Consider the following 21,415-nt stretch of genomic DNA (forward strand, 5'->3'; position numbering starts at 1 on the left):
TGCTATAACTTTAAAAACTCGCTAGTTCTACAAGACTTAATTGGTAAAGGAGAAGAAAGCCCTACAATAAGGGTCACAAAGAGGTAGCTTAAAGCTAGATGTGGCTGACATAAACCTTTTGTTTGGCATCAGTAGTGTTTTAAAAACCAGAAGATATCATGTAAAACCTGGTTTTTGGCTTCCCTTAAAATCAGCATCCCCCCATGGTGAAAACGAGCAAGTACTGAGAGGCAACCACTCCCATAGTCAGGCCAGGTATCTTTCTTTTGCCACAGGCCTCACCCCTCCCTATTGTTTCACATCTGTCCTACTTCATTTGTGTTATCTGCCTATAGATCTCTATAGACATCTGAATGTGTGCTATTCTAAAAAGTCAAAATTATATGTCCTTACAACTTATTCTGATCATATAAAAATCTCAGGAAACAGTAACATTCACTGACTTCAAAAAGGTTAGAAAGATAAAACTTAGTTCTAGCTTGAACAAAGAAGAAAAACTCAATCTGGATTTTATTAGTTGTACTAGTAGTAGCAAAAATAGATGATCAATGTTTGCTTAATCATATGCAAATGACGTATTTTCCCTCAACTACATCACTCAAGTAAATTAAAATGCACTTAAACCTGAAATTAAGTAAAATTTAGCAACGTGCTTCACTGAACATGTTTAGTTTAAAACTGTGATTATATAGAGCACTTAACATTATAACTAACTGCTGTGTTGTAAATGTAAGCCACTGCCTGCAACATACCCATGAACTAAATATACATACTCTCGGTCAAAATAAATGACTCAGCAAGAAGGAAGTTTTTCCAGATTCCTATCCTAAAATCTTCATTGCTTGCCTATATAAGCATTTCCATATGGTTTGCTGCATAGCAAGCCAGAAACTGAAAAACTCCTTTCCTTTTATTAGGATAAAGTTGTACACTGCAAACTATGGTGTCATATTACTGGTGCCTTGCTGGTTTCCTCAATATACAAATATTCATTAAGCAAATACAAAGGGTTGACTAATTTTAAGTCAAAGAAATATTTCTTGAATGTCACAAAGTATTCCTATTTACTTACCCCTAAGAATGTTTCCAATTTAGAGGTTGTTACTGGCTAACAAAATGCATCGAGATACACAAATGTCTTTTCCAAGTTAAAATTTTCTGGGTTTCTTGTTTCTTCTAAACATATTTCTGCACCCACCAGTTTTACCCCTTGGCCCAGACAAGTTCAACCAACAGATGGTTCAGCAAATCCTACCATCAGATGATCGTTGACAATCATCAGCTCAATATATTTGGTTTCCTCCTCCACATTACGAGGATGTCGACGAAGCTGCAAAATGGTAAGAGAAATAGTACCTAAATAAGCCCTCTGAACTTGGCTATGGAAAACTAAAAAATATGTTATACATTATGTTGCATACAACCACTTTTCTACTGTTTTGTGAATTTGACTTTTTTTTTTCTTGTCTCCACATATAAGTGATACCATGCAGTATTTATCCTTCTTGTCTGGCTTCTTTCATTTAGCACAATGCCTTCCAGGTTCATCCATGTTGTCAAAAATGGTAGGATTTCCTTCTTTTTCAAGGCTGAATGAAACTCCACTATACATATGTGTGTATATATGTGTATATAAAACATTTTCTTCATCCAGCCATTCACTCATGGACAGCAACATTGATAACACTGTCTTATATAATTGAAATTTGCTGACAGAACTTAAATGTTTTCACTAAGGGGGAAAAAAGGTAAATATGTGAGGTGACAGATACATTAATTAATTCAATGGAGACGTTCTTTTCACTATATATATATATATATAAAATCATCCCATTGTATACTTCAACTATTTTAAAAATTTGGCAATTAATTATACTTCAATAAGGCTGAAAAAAGTGTTTTAATTAAAAAAACTAAAACATGTGAGAGAAATAAACATTTCCACTTTTATCCCTTCAGAATTTGTCTCATTTTTGTCAATTTTACTCAGTTTTTGAACAGATAATAAATTCATATGAGTCAAAGATTAAATAAAGAACTATAAAGAGGTTCAGGATTGAAGTCTTCCTCTCACTTCTGTTCCCTATCTATCTAGTTGCTAACCTTTCTCCCCACATGGGTTTAGCACAGAAACAACGGAAATAGTTATGCATATAAAATCAATTATAACATATATTTGATTTAGTACTTCTATTTATTTCACTAGCTTTTGCATCAAGCTACTTTCATTCACCCAGTGTATCTTGAAGATTGTAACACATGAAGTACATTCTTTCTGGTTTAATTTAAGCTTCTGAGGATCTCTGAGAGGATACAGGGGGTGTCTAATGGACACTTTTATCCTATAATATCCAAATCTGGGATTGAAAATGCCCTTTCTTCCTCTGGTACAGTTCAAGGGATCCCCAAATGATGTAAGAGCTTTGTTGAGATAGTTTTGAGAACTTCCAGGCAGTTTTTCGTTATCTATTACAGCTATATTATATCTGTCTGTTCAATAACGGATCTTCTCTACCTTCAAAATCACAATCAGTGGGTGCTACTGGTAGGACACTAAGGCAGCCATATGTCTTTGTCTCCTGCAGTTCGTCTATAACACAGTCTTTAATAAGAGCTGTAAAATGAACGTTTTCCATAATGCCATGCTTATCATGCTTATCATATGATCTCACTTGTATGTGAATTTAAGAAACAAAACAGAGGATCATCATAGGGGAAGGGAGGGAAAAATTAAACAAGAGGAAATCAGAGAGGGAGACAAACCATAAGAAACTCTTAATCATAGGAAACAAACTGAGGTTTGCTGGAGGGGAGGGAGTTGGGGGATGGGGTAACTGGGTACTGGACATTAAGGAAGGCATGTGATTTAATGAGCATTTAATGGTATTATGTAAGACTGAAGAATCACTGACTTCTACCTGAAGTAGAACTTCTATCTGAAACCAATAATATATTATATATTAATTAACTGAACTTAAATTAAAAAAATTAAGTAAATAAGTAAAATTTTAAATAAATAAATAAAAACTTCTTAAAAGTTTTTATTTATTTATTTGAAAGAGAGAGAAAGAAAGAGAGAAAAAAACACAAGCAGAAGGATTGGCAGATGGAGAAGGAGAAGCAGACTCCCCACTGAGCACGGAGCCTGATGAGCTCCTGACGAGCCCTGTGCAGGCTCCATTCCAGGACCCTGGGATCACGACCTAAACTGAAGGCAGATTCTCAACTGACTGAGCTACCCAGGTGCCCACAAAAATAAAAAATTTGAGAAGAAAAAATAAAAGAAAATTATCCTATTCTCTGATCTCATAATTCATGAAAATAAACATTATTTCAAATTAAATCTTGTTGACAATCGTCATTTACTTAACTGGGCCTCAATATATACATATATCCACAAAATACATAAAACTTGTGGTAGCAATTCATGGAACACAAAGCCTTCCGGAGGGCAGAACTATATAAAGCATAAATGGTTATGAGACTTCTCTGAGACTAGACTTTCTGGGTCAGAAACTGAACTCCACCACTATTACCTTGGGCAAGGTTCTTAAGCTTCTTACACCTCAATGTCCTTAGTAGTAAAATGGTGATAATAATAATAATATTACTACCTTCCTCATAAGATTTTTAAGGGGATTAAGTGTGTTAATATGATTGAAATGCTTAGAACAGAATCAGGCACAGGCACCTGTGCCTCAATAAAACAAACAACAAAAACCATTAGAAATGTGCCTATAAAGGTATTTTATCTCATACTTATTAAACATATTTTAAACAGAAGATAACTGGTTTCTTACTAGAAACCTTACTAGAGATCCATTTCTCTCATCTGGTGTTTTTTATGCCAAACACACACACATAATACATGGTATCTTAATGCTAGTAAGTAGAGTTCTCTCTCCTTTTCTTTTCTGAATGTACTGTATACATTATGTTACATTAGTCCCAGGTGTACAACGTAAGTGATTCAACTTCTCCATACATTATGCTGTGCTCACCGCAAGGGTATTTGACATCTGTCACCAGACAACACTATTACAATATCACTGATTATTCCCTGTGCTGTGCCCTTTACCCCCACGACTTACTCATCCCCTACCTGGAAGCCTGTGTCTCCCACTGTCCTTCAGCCATGTTGCCCGTCCTTCTACTCACTTCCCTCTGGCAACCACCTGTTTGTTCTCTACACCTACACGTCTGATTCTGCTTTTTGTTTGTTTGTTTATTCATGTACATTTTAGACTCCACAAATGAGGGAAATGATACAGAATTCTGATGACTGGAGTTCTTATTGCACCTCAACCATTTCCCAGCTTCATGTTTCTGGTCATTTTCACATTTCAAAGACATCATTTTTCTCCCCTCTGTGAAAGGGGGTTGAAAGTACCTACTTCATGTGGTGTAAAGCATGATACAAGCTAAGTCCAAGATCCACTGAATGTTCATAAAACAGACATCCTGAGTTAATAACCTAGACTGCAGCATAACTGAAGTGTGACAATAGCATTTTGTGGCTTTAAAACCTGATGGATTGGGTGCCTGTGTGGCTCAGTGGGTTAAAGCCTCTGCCTTCGGCTCAGGTCATGATCCCAGGGTCCTGGGACCGAGTCCTGCATCGGGCTCTCTGCTCAGCAGGGAGCCCATTTCTCCGTCTCTCTCTGCCTACTTGTGATCTCTGTCAAATAAATAAATAAAATCTTAAAAACAAAACAAAACAAAACCTGATAGATTCCCTCTTAAGGTGGTATTTTTACAAGCAGACTCCATGACGTGATACAACCTAGGCAAGAAAAGAGGCCTATGATAGAAAGAACTGGAGATGCCATAGCTGGGGCCATAATCCATCTGTTTGATGAATAACCACATTATCAATACTATCTTGAGTCCTTTTTGAGTCTATGAAACAACATGGCCTCCCTCCACTATTCCCTCTTACAGAGACCTTACAGAGACTTAATGTAGAGTTAAATGACTGGGAGTTACCACATGTTTTTAAAACATCAAAGAATAACCTATGAATACATACCTGCCGTTTACTTCTTTTTGGTCTTGGCTTCAAAATAAATTTTGGTGGAGTGATGTGTACTTGTTGAAATTCTAAAAGAAAATAAAAGTACATTAACTTAGTGCATTTGCCAGGTTTCTTTCAGACAAGGCAATCAAAGTTTTACTATCCCTTCCTAGTATAAATTGTATAATTATTATATTCAATTCAGTTATTAACTATTAGCGATTACTATAGTTATGAATAATTAATATAAGTAACTTACACATTATATAATTATAACTGTATGGTTATAATTTTATAATGTACGTTACACTTAAAGATATACAGAACATTAATCAAAATAATTGTGTTCATATGAATGCTAACTAAAATATATCATGAATGAATACAATTTAAAAAGTTTCAAACATTATTACTGATTTATCTCCAAATTTTTCTCGTATTTTTCCTATAAATAACACCACATTTTTGAACAAGAATCTTCTGAATAGGCAACCTGGTTTTCCACGACTGATCTTCTTTAAAGAATGACACACCAAATGCTGGTGAAGATGTGAAACAACTAGGTAGTGTTGATGAGAGTATCAAATGGTACAACTACTTTAGAAAAAGGTTCAGCAATTTCTCATACAACCAGAGTGCTCAGAGTGCAATCCCAAAACTAACAGCATCAACATTACCTTGGTCTTGTGGGAAATGCAAACTCTCATAACCCATCCATGATGTTCTGAATCAAAAACTCTAGAAACCAGTACAGCCACTACGGAAAACAGTATGGAGGTTCCTCACAAAGAATTAAAATACAAATACCATCTGATCCTGTAAACCCAGTTCTGGGTAGACAGTCAAAGGAATTAAAATCAGGATCTCAAAGACACACCTGTCCTCCGATGTTCATTGCGGCAGGATTCACAAGCCAAGATATAGAAAAAACCTCAATGTTCATCAATGGGTGAATGAATAAAGAAAATGTGGTATAAATATGCAATAAAGTATTATTCAGCCTTTTAAAAAAAATGAAAGAAATCTCTCCATTTGTGACAACATGGATGAACCTGGAGGACATTACACTAAGTGAAACTAGCCAGACACAAAAGGACAAATACTACATGATACCATGTAGATAAGAAATCTGAAATAGTCATACTCCTAGGAGCAGAAAGTGGAATGACAGCTGCCCAGAGCTGAGAAAAGGGGGAACCAGGGAGGTATTAGTCAAAGGGCACAAGGGTTCAGTTCTACAAGAGGAATAAGTCCTAAAGGTCCTGTACAGCAGAGCGGCCAGAATTAATAATACTATATTGTATACATAAACTCTGCTAACAGTGTAGATCTTATGTTGCAGTCTTTTCATTAATACTACTAATAACACAATAACAATAATAAAGATGGTGGAAAGAAACTTTTGGAGTTAATGGGCAAACTCAGGGCAGGGATTATGGTGATGACTCCATGGATGTACATGTATCTCTAAACTCGTCAAGTTGTATACAGTAATTAGGTACAGCTTTCCTCTAACGTCAATCATATCTCAATTCAGGGGCCTGAAAAAACCCTCTCGACACGGAGCCAGCAGCCTGTGTGTGCACTGCAGTGTGAGAACGTTACTGTACAAACACAAACCTACCTTCAGACCCAATAATTCCACTGCCGGGTATTTGACAGAAGAACTGTAAACACATGTCCACATAAAAGATTTTTATAAGAATGTTTAGAGTTCTTTTATTCGTAATGGCCCAAAGCTGGAAACAACCCAAATGTCCATCAACAGAATGGATAAAAGAGTGTGGTAACTCTAAATAGCAGAACATACCCAGAAACTGAAAAGAATGAACTGTTGCTAATCTCTGACAACATTAATCTCATAGGCATACGCTAAGAAAAGAAACTGAATACAATGTGTGATTCTATTTGCATAAAGATCTAAAACAGGCTAACCTAAACGTCAGAAAAAGGATTGCAGAAGTGGGTAGTACGGACTGGGAAGAGGCACAAAGGAAGACACCAGGATGATGGACATGTGCCAAATCTCACCAAGGGGAGTGTGTGTGTGTGTGTGCCAAAACTTATATAATGGGATACAAGATTTATATATATTTCTTTGCAGGAATTTTTAAAAACAGACTGTGTTAATTTTTAAAAACAGACTGTGTCCATAAGAAATAATTAAACCTTTCTCAGATGCTTTCTTTTTTCTTCTTCTTCTTTTTTTTAAGATTATTTATTTATTTATTTGACAGACAGAGATCACAATTAGGCAGAGAGGCAGGCGGGGCGGGGGGCGGGGGGAGAAGGCTCCCCGCTAAGGGGCTTGATCCCAGGACCCTGGGATCACGACCTGAGCTGAAAGCAGAGGTTTTAACCCACTGAACCACCCCGGTGCCCCCTCAGATGTTTTTTAGGGACACTAGTTCCAAGAGATGTGTCATAGAAAACAAAAGCTTCCACAGTTAAACAGGTTTGGGAACACCTGATCATATTCCTTCTCTTGGAAATACATAATGCACAGCAAGACAAAGGTATTGATAATCCAAAACCCAGGAAAACCTTATTATATTTAAAATAAATAAGCTTACTCTTGAGCTTATTTCACAAGATTTTTTTTTCTGATTTATCATAATATATCCAAGCATCTAGAAAGACAAATAACACTCTTAAAATTGATAGTGCCAACTTCTGACAAGAAAAGAAAACCAGAGGGGCCCCTGGGTGGCTCAGTGGGTTAAAGCCTCTGCCTTCGGCTCAGGTCATGGTCTCAGGGTCCTGGGATCGAGCCCCGCATAGGGATGCCTGGGTGGCTCAGTCAGTTAACAAGCTGCTTTTGGCTCAGGTCATGCGTGATCCTAGGACCTGGATCTCTGGATCTGGATCTCTGCTCAGCGGGGAGCCTGCTTCCTCCTCTCTCTCTGCCTGCCTCTCCGCCTACTTGTGATCTTTCTCTGTCAAGTAAATAAATTTAAAAAAATTAAAAAAAAAAAGAAAAGAAAACCAGAAACTAAATGAGACAGACCTGAGTTTTGGAAGAAGATGTTCAAAGTTATTTTTAATGACAGCAAAACTGCCAAGTCATCTTTAAAGTTTCTGTGAAAAAGAAACCCTGAACAAAGCTTTTTAAAAAACTCTATGATCAGGGATGCCTGGCTGTTTCAGTCGATAGAGCATTCGACTCTTGATCTCAGCATTGTAGGTTCGAGCCCCATGTTGGGTATAGAGAGAGCTTTAAAATAAAATCTTAAAAAAAAAAATTTAATATGATGGAAACATTTTATTCTAAAAAAAATTGTACAATTGGATTACATTCCTTATAGGGATCTTTACTTATTACTTTAAATATTAATAAATGTTTACGGCTTCCAGTAATCCCTATTAGATTGTAGTTTTATTTTCAGGCAGCTAGTCCTGATTTATTTTCCTCTCATCACAGGGATTGTAATGTTTTGTAAGGTAACTGAAGGACAGTCTAAAGTCCCTATGTAAAGTAAGAGCATTTGTATGCTTATCTGCAGATTTTTCAAAATGGTGAGTTCTATAAAACAGGATCCCCTAGCCTTTTCCCAGCAGGAGAGAAACCTGCAGAAGGTCAACGATTTATGAACCTCTTTAAGAGAAGGGACATTAGCAAACACTCATTTCATTTTCCAATGAGGAAACAACATAAACTTTTTTTTTTTAAGTTTTTATTTATTTAAGTAATCTCTACACCCAGTGTGGGGCTTGAGCTCATGACCCTGAGATCTAGAGTTGGGTGCTCTTCCAACTGAGCCAGCAGGCGCCCCAACCATGTAAACATTTAAGTAGTTTTCCTAAGCAGCAGTTTATAAGGATGTGCTCTCATCAGAGAATTCTCCATTTCCCCTGCACCTCCCTCCCAGCGCACATTCTCACGGTGGCACAGTCCACACCCCTGCTCAGTCCCGGACTAGCTGCGGGACCTGGAAAAGACAGGCTAGCTGAGCCTGCCTTTTCTTCACCTACAAAATGTGAATAATCCTATCAATCTCACAGAGCTGTAGTGAAGATAAAAGATTAAAAATTAGAATGTACTATAGCCATGGTCAGGGCTCACTAAGTAGGAAAGGAAGCTTCTCCACATTAGACATTCACAGTATGGTCCACCTTCAGGAGGAGAAAACCGAGGAGTCCTGTAGAGCTGAAGACAAAGGCCCTCCATACAATCACTGCTCCTCTAACGAGCACCAAGTGTAAGTACTCTGCCCTACTAGTCATGTGAAGGTTTGGAAACAACTCAAACTAACATCTATAAATAAATGGGCCTGTAAACAAACACACATGAGAAGCAAAGACTAATTTCACAAAAAAAGCACATAATAATAAAATGCATTAGGGGCACCTGGATGGAGCAGTTGGTTAAGTGTCCTACGCTTGGTGTCAGCTCAGGTCAAAATCTCAGGGTTGACAGATCTGGCTAGAGCCCTGCATCAGGCTCATGCTCAATGGGGAGTCTGCCTGAGATTCTCTCCCTCCCCTTCCGCTCTGCCCCACTCTCTAAAATGAATAAACAGATTTTTTAAAAACAATAATATTAAAAAGCATTAATCTATAATTGTTCTTTCTTAAAATGAGGCAAAAAGAGTTGAGGAAAACAACAACAAACAGTAAAATGATTACAAGTTCATCCCTATATTTACAGAATCAGTATCTCACTGTTTTTTATATTTTGTCTATGCAGACCAATATTTGCTCTAACATTATTTCTACACTCAGAAATACCTTACTGATTTTTTCTAATTTTAGGAAGTCTTCCTTCAATGTGCTTAAGCTGTATCTTTCCAAACTCATCCACTACAAACATGAAGTCAGCTTGCATTTTATTCTCTCTTGATGTCCTTGACTCGATGTCACTTTCTCTCCAAAATTATTATGAGCAGTCAAGAGCGAAGGGTAGTCCACATATAGATTAGCTCTAAAGCATTCAAATGAATTATTAAAGTTGACTTTTTTTCAAAGTCATCATATGAATATCATACCGGATGGAAGATCATCCAAGGGAAATTCAAACAGTCTGGACTTGTAAACCGAATGAAAATGGAAGTCCTCCTGAAGGAACACAAACAACCGAAATTAAGCACCAACCAGTTATCCAGTTATCCAGTCCAACCAGTTATCTCTAGTCTCAGGCAATCACAGCACAAGAAGCTGAGACTCCTAAAAGATCCACAGCTTGACTATGCACTTTCCTATATTTGGCAAGGCAATGGGCTCCCACACAACCCTCCTCTGCTCCCAGATTCCCCCAGCACCAGAGAGATTTCCTATTAGAAACAAAATGCCTTTTCAGACAGAGAAGCCAAAGCCTGTAGTAAGTAATGGAAAATAAATGAATGAACTTCTTCCCCCAAGGGGAAGTAAGGCATCTGGGAAAATGGACTAATGCTTTTCATAACTGGTTCCTTTCCATGGATCCCTGTCCCATTTTTAGAGCCAGATAGTTTTGCCAGGCAAAGACATGCAGAGCTCACAATCATCTAGTATTGGGGAATAAGATGACTAGTGCAAATAGATGCCCAAGTGGACCTTGCTCCAAAATTCAAATTTCATATAAGCCCTGTGACAAACCAACAGACACATAAGAAAATTAATGAACATTCAAAGAGTTATTTCTGGCTCCTTTCAATTAAAAAACAAAGAATGTCATAAACAGTCAAGTTTCATGATATCGTTGTAAAAAACATCACCTGTCCAGGCAAAGTGATATAAAAGCCAACAATGGGCAACCAGAAAATACAACACAATACAAACAGCTCCCCTTGGGCACCTGGGTGGTTCAGTCAGTTAAGCATCTGCCTTCAGCTCAGGTCATGATTCTGGGGTCCTGGGATAGAGCTCCGCATCGGGCTCTCTGCTCAGTGTGGAGTCTGCTTCTCCCTCTGCAGCCCCCTCCATTCATGTTCCCTCATCCTCTCTCGCAAAAATAAAATCTTTAAAAAAAAAAAAACAAACAAAACAAATAGTTCCCCTTTATGGGTGGCAAAATAGTGTGTATTTTTAGAAATTACTTGCCCTAAGTGTTTGGACACTTGAATACAAGGAAGAATATCCGTGTGCACAGAGCAAGCATGGAAGTGTGTTACATATCTCTGCAGTCTACAATATAAACTCAATGCTTTTCTAATTTGTGGAAAATGAATCTTGCAACTAAAGGGAAGGAGAGAATTAAGAAAACTTAGATTTTTCTACATTTCATCAGTACAAGGCTCTACAGACAATGAGCAACAGAGAATAATCTGAAATCTAGAAAAGAAAGAGAAGTGGAAATCCCAATTCTATTGCGTTGGTCTGTTATAGACTTAATGTTTGTGTCCCCCACCCCCCCAAAAAAACTCCTATGTTTAGTTCCTCATTCCCAACATGACTGTATTTGGACAGAACCTATGAGAAGGTGATAAAGGTTAAAATCGGTCGTAAGGGTGGGTTGGAGATGTGCCCTTGTAAGAAGAGACACCACAGCTCTGTGTCTCTGCTATGTGGGCCACACAGCAGGAAAGGACATCATCACAACCAAGGACAGAGCCCTCAACAGACACAGATCCTGTCGGCACCTGGATCTTGGACTTCCAGTCACCAGAACTGTGCAAAAATAAATTTCTGTTGTTTAAGGCCCCCACTAGGTTGTTATGACTACCTGAGCGAACTAAGACAAATCATAACACATTATGATATAGAAAGAACAAAAACAGAGGCTTCAGAACACTTCAGAAGAGGGGAAAAAAACCTTGTGATTTTGACCTAGTATTGTTTTTTAAGATTTTATTTATTTATTTGACAGAGAGAGACACAGTGAGAGAGGGAACACAAGCACAGGGGTGGGAGAGGGAGAAGCAGGCTTCCTGCTGAGCAGGGAGCCTGGTGCAGGGCTCAATCTCAGGACCCTGGGATCATGACCTGAGCCGAAGGCAGATGCTTAACAACTGAGCCACCTGAGCGCCCCTTAACTTTAGTATTTAATTATATATATATATATTTATATTTACTATTCTGACTCTAAAAATAAGAAAATAAAATAGAGACAAAAAGAGGAGGCAAAAAGAAGGGGAAAATCTCCCAATATCAATTTTTAACATTTGCCACAGCAAAGCAGAAGGAACACTTACTTGGGAGGTGTCATTTTCTTCCGGTTCAATGAGATAGGTGTGGTTCCCATCATAGAACATCCCACTGCCAAGGACAAGAAAATAATTAGGCATGGCTATCGACTCCTGCCTCAGAACAAGATTCTTTTAAAAGCAGCTGTCAGAGGACCAATTTACTTCTCAACACTCACTTCCCAGTCCCACCCATCACCACCAGATACACACCACATACCATACATACACACACACACACACACACACACTCCACACATACCTCACACCATACCAAACATACCTCCCAAAACTATACCCCATATACACATACACACTGCACCATACCACACATGCATGTGCATACACACGTGCACACACTACTAAGAGGGAAAGGTCCCTCCCTCTGACTCCCCATCAGCAGCAGGGTCCCCTTGTCCTGACCCTTGCCTAGGTTCAGGATTATCATTCTCTAATTGTGGGATCCGTTATCCTCCTTCCAACATATGTAATTCTAAAACTTTAATATGCAAATAGTCATCTGGAGAACTTGCAAAAATGTAAGACTTTCAGGGCCTTCCTCAGATTTCTTGGCGAGGGCCCAGGAAGCTAGCTGCATTTTAAACAAACCCCAGGCGGCTCTAATGCAGACTGTCAGGGACTCTCCCGAGAACTGCCTTCCTACCACACACCTGCTCTCCTAACAAGAGGTAACACATTTCAACAGCTTACCATGAGCTAAAAACTCGACACTCATTTTATCTTTTCCATAAATGTGTGAGGGAGGTACACTCATACATTGGCCTATACTCATTTTACAGGAAAGGAAACCAGAGCCCAAAGAGATGAAGTAACTTGCCCAAATTACATAACCAGGAAGAGCAGAGGCAGGAAGAGAGAGAGCTCAGGCAGATGGGTTCCTGAATTGCCCATCTGCAGTTGGCTACCTCCTCACCCATTCAGTCATTCAGCGTACATCAAAGCACCTACAGTGCACTGCTGTAGGTGCTGGGGATATAGCAGTGGACAAAAACAGACCAATTCTGACAGACAAATATATATATCATGAACTAAATATATATGAGGTGGTGAAAAATTCTAGGGAGAAAAATAAAGCAGGTTCAGGGCAATGAATGGTGCCAGAGGACTGGGTGTAGAGACCAAGGAAAGAAGACTGTTGATTTATACAGAGTTTCAGAGAAAGGCTTTCTAGAGAAGATGGTATTTGAACAAAGATCTGAAAGAAGTGAAGGGATGAGCCGTAAGGATATCTGAGCAAAGACCTTGTCACTCTCGAGCCCTAAGTGTGCTCCAGGAACAGCAAGGGTGCAGTGTAGCTGGAGGCGGGGGTAAGGGGAGCCATAAAATGAGATCAGAGGAAGAGTGGGGACCACATGAGGCAGGCCCTTCTAAGGGCAGTGGCTTTTAGTCTGAGAGACATGTGAAGCCACTGCAGGGGTTTAAAAGCAGAGGGAAACACAATCACTTTTAAATTTGAAAATAATTGTCCAACTGCTGTGTTAAATTAGTATTTTGGATGGCAAAGATACAAATGGAGAAGTTATTATAATAATCCAGGCAAAAAAAAAGATGGTAGCCGCCTAGATCACCGTGGTATTGGTGGAGATGATGAGAACAGGTTAAATTTTGGATACTTTTCAAAAGTACAACCAACCAAGCAGATTTATTGGTAGATTTGTAATGCGATATGCAAGAAAGAGTAGTGTCAGTAAAGACTCCAAGGTTTCGACCTCAGTAACTGGTGAGATAGAATTCCCATTTAATAAAAGTCACAGGAAGGACAGAATGGCCTGGGCACGTGGAAACAGGATGCAGGGATGAGGGCATGATTCTGCAGTTGGGTTTTGACCTCTTAGGCTGGAGATGACCATCCGCCAACGAAGGAATCCTCTGGAGGGCATTTTAATCTACATATGGCCTCAGCTCCATCCAGAGAGATCCCAATGACCATTCCTTTTAGGAGAACATGGTCTTTCTACTAAGATCAAGTCCCTTATGATGCCAAAGAAATGTGTCTTGTCGTTCAGGCATTTGAGGGGGGACAAGGTGTGATTTCCTGCAGTCATTTTCCAGTGTTACGTGGAAAGGACTGCCTGAGACCCAAACTGTTAGGCACAAAACAGTATTTATCTTTCACTGAGGGCTTCGTGAAATCAGTTGGTTTCCCTGAGCTATAATTATAATGGCCTCCAGCTTGGCCTCTATACAAATACTTTCATTCCTGCTGCAATATCTTCCACATGTCCTCAACTTTCATATACCCTTAGAACAGCTACTCTCACATCTGTAAGGTTTTCAACCAAAGTATACTTTTTGAATTTGGATGACATTGCATTTGGAGTTTAAAGATAAACAGATGCATTCTGCAAGATATTACTGACAATACATGCCTAAGGAATCAGAATTGGGGGGAGACTTTACGAAACAGTAGACCAAAGACAACAATAGACAGTCTCTCTGCCCCTGCTGAGAACTGGGCAGACTCATCCAGAAAATTGTGCAGAACCATCACCCTTTGCCAAAGCTCACATGGCTATGCTGATCAAGCAGCAAGCAGATTGTTTTGTTTAAATAATACAGGGTATTATTTCCTCTTGCATCAGGTCAGTGCCGAATGTGAGAATCAGTGACTTTTATTGGGTTTAAACATCATGATACACGGTGTAAAGAAATCAAAATCTGAGACCATATATATCTAGAAGATTATGGCTCCCTATATGACAATGTGCCATTAGTAATTCTCTAACTATTAAGAAAGTATATGTTTTATTTGCTTTGAGGATTGACACCTTTCTCTTATATTTATATAAATTCCAATTAGTGCAGTAAGTCCACACACAGTATATATCTGATAAAAACCTGCAGCTAGGACCTACTTATGATAGGCCAATTGAGCTGAAATTTTAAAATGCTGGATCAAAACAAGATTTTGAAAAGAAACAGCCATTCTCAGAAATTGCCACAAGAGGGCAACAAACTTACATTTGATTCCGTTCTTTTAGGTGCCCACAGCTACAGGATTTTGTCATAACATCAAAAGTATCAGGACCAAAATATTGCCCATTAGTCCTTTGAGTTTGAACAATAAAATGTGCCTTTGCAGGTTCTTTATGGAAAAAACATAAATCTGGTTATTTTTCTCCTTTATGTTCTTCAACTGAATTCAGTATGTCAAGAAAAATGAAAAATCTCCTTATGTACTTGGTAATTTATAAAAGATGAGTCATGGATGAAATAATCTATTTCAAATCCAAATCACTGTAATTGAGACAACATAAATTATTTAATATTTATTAATAGCCCTTAAAATATATGTCAGCAATTTTTGTTCAGAAGGTAAAAATCAACATGAGAATAATTACTAAATAACAGGAAGGAACAAGAGTAAATTTATCTACTACGCTCATAAAAGTCTAAGAACACCCAATCATGCTTCTATGCAATCCTGACAGTGTTCCTAGACACATGCTGCATATTGTTTATCTCCTTTTGTTTAGTTTTAAATGAAGAAGTTTCTCAAGGTAGAGGTAAATTTTACTTTCTTAAAACAACTAAAGCTGGCTCTGGGTTCTACTCCTGACCTAGTCACTGAAGTTTCCTTACAGTTTCTTTTCCATCAGGCTGAGTAGCAAGCTCTTGGTCTCGGGTTCTCAGTGATGCCTTCTCACTGCTTCTCAGAAATACGGGGTCTGCTTGGAAAACTGGAAAGCAGAATGGACTAGTCCTGGATAAGATGCTTACATGGTAACTCTGGGCTGAGATTTTAAGAGGAAGAGAGAGGGAAAACCGCCTCTTCTTTTTATCACTATCATACATTTGCTGTCACAAATGTCGATGGGCCCAGGGTACTATTCTTAGCTGAAAGCTGTGATCATCTTGAGATCAGATAGAACAATTTTATCACTGAAGGGCATTTCAATGTTTCCTTCTCTAGATAAGAAAACCAAGGCCCTCAGATAGAAGTCATGGACTCCTGTTTGTAAAAATGTCTCTTTAGTCAAATAATTTATTTAAAATAAGTAAATGTCTTTTAGAACCAGCAATAAGTGGATGGAGGTCTTCCGTGCTCTCTGACAGCTGGCCTCCTTCCCCTGGCTACTTAAGTTCCAGAGTTCCCACATTCTCTCCCTTCTGCCTCTGACATACTTACTGCCTGGGCCTGACCCAAGGCACGTCTCAGGCAGACCAGCTCGATTTTCCAGGCTCTTCCGTTATTTCTCTTTCCTACTTTTCTTCTAGACCTCCGCACAGCCTGCTCTCAGAAGACTCTTACAAAGCCCATTCTTGGGCCGACTCCAGTTTCTTCAGGTGACATTTCTCTGGAGCTCTCAAGCACTATCTCATTCCTCAGGGCCCATTCTCTTCTTTACTTTTCCTGTGACTTTCTCTCCCAAAGAAAACCAATACAGCTATCACATTCCCTAGGAGGAAGCTGAGCTAGCTTTACCTGCCCCCACTGGGCTCTGAGCTGCTGGGGACAGGAGTCATGTTCTCATTGCCTTGATTTTCCTAGTGGGAGGGCACACAGCAGACACTCGGTAACCGCCAGCTTTTCCACAAAGCTTTTGGGAGCTGACAGGATGCATTTTCAAGTTTCCAAACAAAAATTTAACACAACTAAAGCGCTGACTTGTGCTGTGCCCCCCAAAAGTAAAACAAACAAAAAAGAACTGAGATGATTTAGCCTAAATAGAATGCAGAGGAGTGACATGGAAGCTTTATAGGGGGTTCACAAAATAAATAAGAGAAGGCCACCTGTGTAACACCATCAGCGACAGAACGGAGGAAGTAGATTATTCCCATGGTAAACATCAGCAAACATTCTTTGATAATGAAGGTTATGAGAAAGGAAGCAAGGCCCCTGAGGAAGGATAAACTCTGTTCCTTAGAGAGTTCTGAGAACAGACGGACCCTCCCACAATCTCGCTGTGGGTTTTAGGTGGGATTCTGGCTGGAACACATGAGCTCTTGAGGTGACTTGCAGTCTGTTGTCTTTGCACAAGGAGTCAAGAGTTTCCACCCACTGAAATTTCTGTTATTCCATAAAAACATGAAAACTAACATCCAGAAGGAGTAGGGGCAGAGCAGTACCAAGGGGCTAAGCCTCCAGAGAACCAACGTTACCCAAGTCACTCTTGTCACAACTTGGATGAAACTAGAAAAAAGCTTCAAACACCACTGTAGGGTATCCTATCATAATTCCAAAGACCCTGGTCTGTTTCTGAGACTCTAATTTCAAAATCTGCTGAGTTTATAAACCCCCAAAGAGAAAAAGATCAGACCCATCACTGACTTAAAATTATTTCTTGACATAAAATTAAGATTTTGATTACAGTGAATTAAACCTGAAGGAAATAAGGGATTGAAAGAATGGACGGTACAAAAAACTGAAGACACTTACTGAAGCCCATGGCATGTGGACAATGCAACGAAGGAGGCGGGGTTTCCTCGGATGTGGCCCTGGTAGTAGCAGTGTTCTCCTCCCTGGAAGCAGAAACAGAGTACATCAGGCTCGGCCATCACCAGGAGAATCACCTGCATCACTTCGCAGGTTCCTGCCCACACCACACCTCCACGTACATAGCTCTGCAGAATATTTCCTTATTCAGATTAGTGTTATCAAACCTGTTCTAACAGAATTATTCATAAACACTCCCAGGGAGCCAGCTCCATATCAAAAGCAGGCGAAATAAAAGTTGACTGAACTTGCCTTTTATGTAGGTGACGAGAGAAAGAACAAAGCAACAGATACTGAAATGACCATGGGGCCCCTGCATGAGGATCAGCGCGATCCTCTATCTCCCCCGTCATAAGAAACCCAACCTTGAGCAGCAGCAAGATGATCCTCTTTCCCATACTTGAAATAAATATGTAGAGTCATCATTTGAGAGTCACTAAATTAACTTGATGGAGGGAAAAATGCTTAACTTTATGGTGTTTATATCAAAACTTGACAAGTTTATGCTATTCTGTTCTCCAACCATGAATGGCTTTACCAGTAAGCAGTCTGGGTGGGGCTTGAAATTCCGAAGTTTCTTCTGGCAGCTGGTTACATTAATTCCCATGAGACTCATTTCTGTGGATTAAATGTTCTTGTAAGAGGTAATAGGGTAAGTCCTCTGCCGCCTCAGGGTGGTGTCTCAGTCTTTAAATACCTGCCACTCAGAGTGTGGTCTAGAAACCAGTGGGGGTTGAGACACTCAGGAGCTGGTCAGAAACAATACCAAACCCCAGCCCCCACCCACCCACTTACTATAAAAGGCATCTTAACAAGGTCCCAGGCAATTCACATGCACATTAAAGTTTGAGAAGCATTGTTCTAAATGGCCTTTTCCATTCTCCCACTGATCTCCTATTTCTTCAGAAGCTAAAAGCTGGTAATTCAACTGACATACTGAGATAGAAAGGACTAATAGAATGGATGGTTTAAAGGGGCAAACATGGCCCGCTGGCTTTACAGTCTGCTTTAAGGATTAATCCTACCTAAAATATTCAGGGCTTGACAAGCGGAGAGGAGAGAACAGGAACACACAGGATGTAACAAGGCTGAAGACATTCTCTTCACTGAAATTCCAAGAAGGCAACCTGGCCTGTGATGGCTGCTTCTCATGAGATAAACCTACAGGATTGGGTGAAGCCCAGTTCTGGGGAGGTGGCAGAGAACAGGTAAAAGGGCACTGCTCCTGGGACACCTCCAAATCCCCAAGGGAGTCACTGAGCATCATGAACCCAGGACCGAGGGTAGATGTGATGGAGGGTAAGAAAAAAAAGGGTGGTACTCCACCTGGAAGCATGACAGGAGGGATCATCAAGTAAACCAGAGACTTAAGCACAGAAATAAAGCCAGACCCTGACTGTCTGGGTAAGGCTGGTTTGGTGAAGATATTAACAGCATGAGCTGTGAGCTCCTTCATTTACTAGCTCTGCAATCTGAAGCAAGTTACAGAACCCTCCTGTGTCATCTGTCAAATGGGTGTAACAATTTCACAAGGTTGTTCAGAAGATTAAACAGAGTTAAAGTACATGAAGAGCTTAGAATAATGCTTGACACTTAGTAAGCACTCAGTAAATGTTGCTACTACTATACTATGTATAGGGGTGCCTGGGTGGCTGAGTGGGTTAAGCACCCTACTCTCAATTACATATGCCAAGGTCATACTCTCAAGGTCATGAGCGATAGAGAGAGAGCACATGTGTGCTTGAGTGTGCCCCCACCCTTGGGCTCTCCGCTGGGTGGAGACTGCTTAAGATTCTCCCTCTCTCTCTGCCCTTCCCCTCCTCGCCTACCCCATCCACTCACACACTCACTTATGCACTCTCTCTTGCTCTCTAAAAAAAAAAAAAAAAAAAAAAAAAAAATTACTATGTGTTAATTACTGTTCTATTCAATTTACAAACACAATCGCCTTGAATACTCACACCAACCCGATAAAGAAAGATTGCTATCTCTCTTCTACATAGGTCACAATCTCCAAGAGCCAAAGCAAACTTTGTGTGAACATGTAAATGCAAGGCTGTGTCATTTCCCCTACACCACTTATGAGTTGGGCCTAGAACCTACGGGGGATCTAAACTTTCCCCCAGGCTGATTCTTTGGGGGTTTTGTTTTAATTTATCTTTTGAGAAGGGCTGGGAGTAAATTTAACAGAGTTTACAATATCCTCTGTTGGGTTGTTGGACTGGTGAATTGTCCATAAGATTAGATTCTAGATTAGAGGTCATTATGTTTCAAAAGATCTTCCTGGAAACATATAATTGGACCAGAAATCAACACATTAGCTTTCTATTAGACAGACATGAGGGGCCAACAGTAAATGAGGTAACCTGGATAGAGCAAGAATTCAGTGTGAAAATGTTTCCCTCTACCAGATAGTGACTAACCAATTCCATCAGATCTCTTTCTGAAGTCTCAGACTCACAGTGAACAGCAAATATAATGACATTAGAAACAAAAAAGATAATCACAAGAATTATGGTATCAGATTACAGAACAGTGGAAATTGACAAGTCAATGTATGTGGGAAAAATATGTCAGAGGCAAAGGCATATAAGAAATGTCTTATAAATTACTAAAGTTTTCTTTTAAATACCAACTTTGGAAACATGTTACATTAAATCATAAAAAGAACAAAGAATTCATGTTTTAAAACAATCTTCCAATATACCAGGACTAAATAGATGATTAGATAATGAAAAACAATTTTTCACTTATTTCTGATTCTGTAAAATAGGAGTGGATCCAAAAACAGCATATGATCAAGACCCATCTGCACAAAAGCCTAATACTGCAAATGAAGAGAGGAGCTTAATCTGGTTGACTCATTATCAAATGTTTCCATGACACTTTAAGAGAAGCACAAACAACAGGGGGGTAAAATGTCTTCAGTTGGGCTACTAGAATTCCAGGTTTGAGGCTCTCAGCTGGTGGTATATGTAATTCTTCTAAATGATGGGAATTAATTTCTGTGTTGTGACTTTTTTAAGGGATTAACCATATGGCAATAATTATTTAAACCATGAACTAAAGTAATGAAGTTATTACAATGAACTTAATTTATTAATTATTAAAATAAATAAAATTTAACAGATTTTGAGTTTACTCAAATACTTTTTATCTAGTATTTTAAAAATAATAAATGCTTATGGAAACATTTCTAAGAATTCAGGATGCATATGGTGACAAGTGAAAAATACTCCCTTCATGCACACTGGAGGCAGCTGACTCATGAAAAGCAAGCATTTTTGACAGATTCTGTGTACCATATCAGGAATGGTCTAAATGGCATAGTTAAGGAAATACATAAATACACAGGTATCCATTTCAGTGCAGAAATAGGTTTGCACTGCCACTTGATTTTTTTCCTTAAGGTTACCTCGACATCTTTGTATATCAATTATTTCATTCTTTCATAATAGCATAATATTCTATTATGGGATGAACCATAATTCATTTAAGCATTCCTGTACCAACAGACATTTAGATTATCTTCATTTTTTTGGTCATCATAAACAATATTTCAAACATCCTTTCACATATATATTTTTTAAAAATTTTATTTATTTATTTGACAGACAGAGATCACAAGTAGGCAGAGAGGCAGGCAGAGAGAGGGGGAGAAACAGGCTCCCTGCTGAACAGAGAGCCTGATGTAGGGCTCGATTCCAGGACCCTGGGATTATGACACCTGAGCCAAAGGCAGAGGCTTTAACCCACTGAGCCACCCAGGCGCCCCACCTTTCTCATATTTTTGTGCAATTCTTTTGATATCTAGGTAGAACACATTACTAGATGTGAATCTGG

At 39.1% G+C, this 21,415-nt stretch overlaps 1 protein-coding gene across 25 annotated transcripts in view; it reads right to left on the reverse strand.

The window, feature by feature from the left end:
- The window catches only part of ADAM22 (ADAM metallopeptidase domain 22), a 226,515-nt gene that overhangs the window by 63,906 nt on the left and 141,194 nt on the right, over positions 1 to 21,415 (reverse strand). For all 25 annotated transcript variants that reach the window (XM_046020360.1, XM_046020365.1, XM_046020359.1 and 22 more), the window contains exons 5-9: positions 17,516 to 17,598; positions 12,124 to 12,187; positions 10,000 to 10,069; positions 5,030 to 5,100; positions 1,256 to 1,330 (exon numbers count right to left, since the gene is read on the reverse strand). In XM_046020360.1, coding sequence (XP_045876316.1) covers positions 1,256 to 1,330; positions 5,030 to 5,100; positions 10,000 to 10,069; positions 12,124 to 12,187; positions 17,516 to 17,598 — 363 coding nt within the window. The remainder of the gene's footprint in view (positions 1 to 1,255; positions 1,331 to 5,029; positions 5,101 to 9,999; positions 10,070 to 12,123; positions 12,188 to 17,515; positions 17,599 to 21,415) is intronic.

Source organism: Meles meles, chromosome 10 (assembly GCF_922984935.1).
Source record: "Meles meles chromosome 10, mMelMel3.1 paternal haplotype, whole genome shotgun sequence".
In the NCBI taxonomy this organism is placed as follows: domain Eukaryota; kingdom Metazoa; phylum Chordata; class Mammalia; order Carnivora; family Mustelidae; genus Meles; species Meles meles.